The following is a 6000-nucleotide window of genomic DNA, read 5'->3' on the forward strand; positions in this document are numbered from 1 at the left end:
GGCATGGGCCGGGACGGCGGAGGGAGGGGGGAGCGGGAGGAGCGGGGCGTGGGATGGGGTGGGCTGCCCTGCAGCCTAGGTTACCCCCACGCACAGAGGTGCGCGCGTGTGTGTCTGTGCGCCACCGCCTCGTCATTCGTCATCAGTAAGGAGTCGGCGACTGGAGTCAGCAGCTAACCAAAGGATCAAGACAGTCGACTGCCATGGCAAGTCAAGCGCCGACGAAGCTGTTGTTCCCTTCTCGCCCCGGGCCGCCTTCCCCTCCCTCTCTCCCTCCCTCGTCGGTTCTGTCGCGGAAGGCGGCCCGGGGCGAGAAGGGGGGAGGGGGTCTTCCGCAGTACGCATGGCCGCCGGGTCCCGTGATGATCCCTGCCCTCTTTCACATCCTGCCAGACGGCTTGGCTCTCTCTCTCTCTCTCTCTGTGCGCTCACGGGGGGAGGGGGAGGAAAAGGGGGGGGGGCACCGCCTCAGCAGGCCACCAGCACGCACTGGTTCTCTCTCTCTCTCTCTCTTATCATCCACCTTTCGCGCTGAGACAAGGTTCGCCGCCTCCCTCCCACCACCGCTACCACCCCTACCTGGTGCTGATCTCCCTGCTACGGCGGCTGCCCGCTCGTCCATCCCGTCTCCCTTATCCTCCGCCCCCTCCGCCCTTCCTCCTCTCTACACGGATATTGCAGCCCGTTGCCTCTTGCACTCGCCGATCCACCACCCTAACGGCAGCAGAAACGCTCAGCAATAGCGAGAACAAGCAGCACAGCAGCTCACTGCTCCCTTCCCCCACCCACCCACCCACACACCCACACACAGAAACACATCCACACCAGCTTCCAAGCTCGCCATCGCCGCTGCCGTCGAGCGCGGAGCACACACCCCCCCCCCACACACACACACGTCTGAAGCGATAGAGAGAGAAAGAGAAAGAGAGAGAGAGCGGCAGTGCGCGCCGTGTGCAGGAGAAGATTACCAAGTACGCGCGCTCAGTCGATGGGCACTGCCTCGTAGATAACGACAACGCCCACAAACGTGCGCAGATCTTCTTGTTACATCACCCCCCCCCTCCCTCGTCACATACCTCCAGCAGCCAATCGCAGGCTGTCCATCGCTGCTGACTATTCACATCTCGGCGGGACCTTCCCCTCACTCACCACCCATCAACCCTCCCTCGTACCCTCTACACACATAGACATTCAGCCAACAAAATGGGCGGCTGTGTCGTGTCATTGATGGAGTGCAAGGCCCGCAGCAATGAGGTGCCGTGGGAGCTCTCCGAGGACGTGAAGAGCTACGGCCCCTTGAGTGTGGCCGTCGCCGGCACACAAACCCCCAACAGCTCCGCCGTGTACGTGAACGGCAAGCAGTCCACGCTGGCGGCACAGCAGGAGTGTGGGAAACAATTCTACTACGGCCCTAACCAGCCACAGCGTTTTGCGAAGCTATGCCAGGAGAACCTCGACAGTGTTGCCCTGGCGTACCGCCGCATCGAGAAGATGGAAAAGGAGCAGGTGGCGGGTGCATCGCGGCCGATGGACGTTGCGTACTTCTCCGAGCAATGTAACCTCACGTACCGGGAGCTGTGGCATGCCGTGACCGGCTTCAGCCGCGGCCTCGCCGAGCTCGGGCTCGAGAAGCGCGTCAACGTGACCATCTACGAGGAGACGCGCTGGGAGTGGCTGGCGTCTATCTACGGCATCTGGATGCAGGACATGGTCGCCGCCACCGTCTACGCCAACCTCGGCGAGGGCGCTCTCTTCCACGCACTGCGCGAGACGGAGTGCAAGGCGATTCTGTGCAACGGCAAGAGCGTGCCGAACCTGCTGCGCGGCGTCGGCAGTGGTGCCTTCCCTGCGTGCACGCTCATCTACTTGGACAATCTGCCGGTTGCCGGGTGCGCGGAGCTGCACGGGTGCCGCGTAGTGTCGTGGAAGGACGTGGTCGCGCTGGGCCACGGCGCGGGTGCGCACCACGGTGCCGCGCCACCGGAGGACAACGAATCGGTGGCACTGATCATGTACACGAGCGGCACGACCGGTGACCCGAAGGGCGTCATGCACACGCACGGCAGCATCGTCGCCGGCATCCTCACCATGGACGACTGGCTCTACAGCGTTATCAAGCACAGACCGGATGATGTCTACCTCTCCTACCTGCCCATGGCGCACATCATGGAGTTCGGTGTGGTGAACATCCTCCTCGCCCGCCGCGCCCACGTCGCGTTCGGCACCCCGCGCACGCTGACGGACGCCACGGCACGGCCGCACGGCGACTTTACCCACTTCCGCCCAACGCTGCTCATCGGCGTACCGCGCATCTTCGACACGCTCAAGAAGGCCGTCGAGGCGAAGCTGCCGCCGGTGGGCACGCTCAAGCGACAGGTGTTCGACCACGCCTACCAGAGCCGGCTGGCGGCGCTGAAGGAGGGCAAGGACACGCCGTTCTGGAACGAGAAGGTGTTCAGTCAGCCACGCGCGGCTCTGGGAGGTCGCGTGCGGGCCTTTCTCAGCGGCGGCGGCCCGCTGTCCGAGACCACGCAGGAGTTCGTGAACGTGGTCTTTGGGTGCATCGTCAACGGCTGGGGCCTCACGGAGACGGTGTGCATCGGTGCCATTCAACGGCTGGGTGACCTGACGCCGTCTGCCGTAGGCCAGGTGCTCTGTTCGGAACAGCTGAAGCTGCGCGACATTGACGAGTACAAGCACACGGACACGCCGTATCCGCGCGGCGAGATCTGCCTGCGCGGCCCGTTCCTGTTCAAGGGCTACTACAAGCAGCCGGAGCTGACGCGCGAGGTGCTGGACGAGGATGGCTGGTTCCACACCGGCGACGTTGGCAGCATCGACTGCGAAGGTCGCGTCTCCATAGTGGGGCGCATCAAGGCGCTGGCGAAGAACTGCCTGGGCGAGTACATCGCGCTGGAGGTGCTCGAGGCGGTCTACAGCAGCCACCCGCTGGTCCTGCATAACTGTGTGTGTGTGTTGGTGGACCCGTGCAAGAACTACATCTGCGCTCTCGTGCTCACAGACGAGAGCCACGTGATGCGCTTCGCGAAGGCGAACGGGATCGAGGGCGAGTACCCATCCCTGCTAGAGAAGAAGGAGCTGCTGGAGAAAGCTGCCGCGTCGATGGCGGAGACAGCCCGCGCGGCGCGGCGCCGCGACTTCGAGGTTGTGCGCCGTGTTTCCCTTATCGATGACGAGTGGTCGCCGGAGAAGGGCCAGCTAACGGCGGCGCTGAAGCTGAGGCGAGGCGCTATCGCTAAACAGTATGAAAAGCAAATCACATGCTTGTTCGCGGAGTGATCGGGTGGGTATGTGGGTAGTTGGGTAAATGGAGTATGTGCAGTGACCGGGGGTCCGCAGCGTGCACCCTCTTCTTTGCCTGCTCCCTTCCCTCCCTTCCTCCCTCCCTACACACACACACACATACACATCATCACCACCACCACCACCCTGATGGCGTTATGAGCCACGGCAAGGTTGTCGCATCACACAGGTTCTCGTAGTCCTCACATATGCTTTGAGGGCGCGAAGCCGTCTGCCCACCGTGTACGGCTTGGCAGACTCGCCTGCGTGTCGGCGGATAGGTGTGGGCTGATGCAGTGCCGAGGAGAGTTTGCGGGCATGAAGCCACGTGTGTACCAGCTCGCTTATTCATCGAGTCAACGACGCGACAGGGATACATTCCCGCCTCCTGCCTCATCTTGCCTTGGCTGCGCTGCGGTTTATGTCGAGCGGTGACCCCCCCCCGGGCCTTGCCAGACGGTGCTGGTTGTCCGGGTTCCTGGACATGGCCGTGGCGCCGAAACGGCGGGTGAGCTCTAGTTGTGTGCGCGTGTAACGGTCGGCTTGTTCGTAAGTAGATTATGAACAAATTGAGCCATGACAATCTTGTAGAGCCCACCACCAACCACCACCCAGCCAGTCAACCCATCACTGCCACCCCTTCCCCGCCATCGTAACCCGCCGTGCAGCGTCCCCGTGACTGGTCGTGTGTCGGCGGCTGGGATGTGCAGTACACGAAGAGGAGGCGATTCGAGGTTCGCAGGGATGCTGAAGTTTCATCACGACGCCATGCACGCACACATGTCCCTCCCCCCCCCCACACACACACACACCAAAGTCGCGCGAGCTGGATGACTTGCCCCGTCACTTGGCGTGACCGCATCTCTTGTATCTGGGCGTGAATAATGGGGCGCTTGCCCGCTACAGTGATGTATGCCTCCGACCTCTCCCCCACCACCACCACCACCACCACCTCCCCTTCTCACCCACCGGCACCACCTCCATCAACCACCACACAACCCTTCGACTTGCGCACTCGTGGAACGCTTCATGGCTCGTCGCAGCCCTACCCACCCCTCACCTCCCTTTAAGCGGGCTGGCCATCCGAATTTGCCGTACACACGCACGCAGACTGCGCTGACTCGCCCCGCCGCAACAGCAGCCATGGACATCCCCTCTCACTGCAGCAGCCTGGAGGCAACGGTGCTCCAGCTGATGGACGACGCCAACGCGCGCCGCGTCGTGCCGGACCCTCGCGCAATGCGCTACCAGCAGCTAGGCGACGAGAACGTCGCCCTCGAAGGCACCGAGAGCGAGAACAGCACGCCGATCTACCGCCAGGCGAAGGTGACGGACGCGATGCAGCGCCGCCTGGAAAACGAGTGGTACAACGGGCCCAACTTCGTGCAATGCTTCGAGTCCATGTGCAAGTCGCGTGGCAGCAAGCGTGCGCTGGCCTACCGCCCGATAAGTCGCGTGTCGCATCAGCTGGTGAGGGAGCCGGAGAGCGGGCTGGAGCGGTTGTTTGAGGTGACATGTTACGATGCGACGCAGTACTTGACGTATGATGATGTGTGGACGGTCGTGCAGAACTTTGGCCGTGGCCTGCGCGAGCTCGCACTCACTCCTGGCTGCAAGGTCGGCATGTACCTCGAGACGCGCTGGGAGTGGCTGGCGTCGGCGTACGGCGTGTGGTCGCAGAGCATGGTGCTCGCCACGGTGTACGCGAACCTCGGCAAGGAGGCGCTCAGCGAGGCCTTCGCGGAGACGAGCTGCGCCGCCATCGTGGCAGTGGGCGAGCGTGTGCCGTCGCTGATCGCCATGATGCGGAGCGGTGCGATGCCGCACTGCATCCTGATCTACCTCGACACGCTGCCGGAGGGCATCGATGCGACGGGCGTGACGCTGAAGGCGTGGGAAGACGTCGTGAGGGACGGCGCTCTCTCCAGCTACCCCCTCAACCTGCCGACAAACAACGATGACGTGTCCCTGATCATGTACACGAGCGGCACGACGGGCGGGCCGAAGGGCGTCATGCACACGTACGGCTCGATGACCGCGGGCATCAACGGCATGGGTGGCCGCCTGAACGAGCTGTGCGGCGGCGTTGAGCCCGATGAACGCTACTGCTCCTCCCTGCCGCTGGCTCACATCTTCGAGTTCACGGTCACGAACGTCTTCCTTGCGCGCGGCTGCTGGATCGGATTTGGCCACACCCGCACACTGTTGAGCACGTACGCACGTCCACACGGCGACCTCGTCGAGTTCAAGCCAATCTTCTTGATTGGTGTGCCACGCATCTTCGACTCCTACAAGAAGATGATGGAGACGAGCCTGGCACAGCGCGGCGTGCTGGAGCGCAAGGTCTTTGAGCACGCCTTCGCCTCCCGCCTCAAGTACCTTCACGCCGGCATGGAGACGCCGTTCTGGAACGAGGTGGTCTTCGCCCCGCTGCGCGAGATGGTGGGCGGTCGCGTGCGCAGCATGTTCGGAGGCGGTGGCCCGATCAGTGCACCAACGCAGAACTTCATGAACGTCGTCCTTGGCGGGTTCATCCAGGGCTACGGACTCACCGAAACCGTCGGCAACGGGCCGAAGCAGCTCGTCGGCGACCTCGAGCCCGCGTGTGTCGGTCGGCTGGAGATGGCCTGCGAGATGAAGCTGGTGGACACGCCAGACTACAAGCACACGGACACGCCGGAGCCGCGCGGTGAGGTG

General features: G+C 63.4%; 2 protein-coding genes across 2 annotated transcripts in view; both read left to right on the top strand.

The window, feature by feature from the left end:
• Positions 1-1203: 1203 nt before the first annotated feature.
• On the top strand, positions 1204-3300 carry LMJF_01_0490 (putative long-chain-fatty-acid-CoA ligase; the record flags this gene model as incomplete). Its single annotated transcript, XM_003721523.1, has 1 exon — positions 1204-3300. The coding sequence occupies one exon, from the start codon at positions 1204-1206 to the stop codon at positions 3298-3300; it is 2097 nt and encodes a 698-aa protein (XP_003721571.1).
• Positions 3301-4446: 1146 nt separating this feature from the next.
• Positions 4447-6000, top strand: part of LMJF_01_0500 (putative fatty acyl CoA synthetase 2) — a gene marked incomplete at both ends in the record, with an annotated part of 2124 nt that continues 570 nt past the window's right edge. The window contains one exon of the mRNA XM_003721524.1: positions 4447-6000. This exon is cut by the window's right edge and continues 570 nt beyond it. Within this exon, the coding sequence (XP_003721572.1) occupies positions 4447-6000 (1554 nt within the window).

Source organism: Leishmania major, chromosome 1 (assembly GCF_000002725.2).
Source record: "Leishmania major strain Friedlin complete genome, chromosome 1".
NCBI classification, from domain to species: Eukaryota; Euglenozoa; class Kinetoplastea; order Trypanosomatida; family Trypanosomatidae; genus Leishmania; species Leishmania major.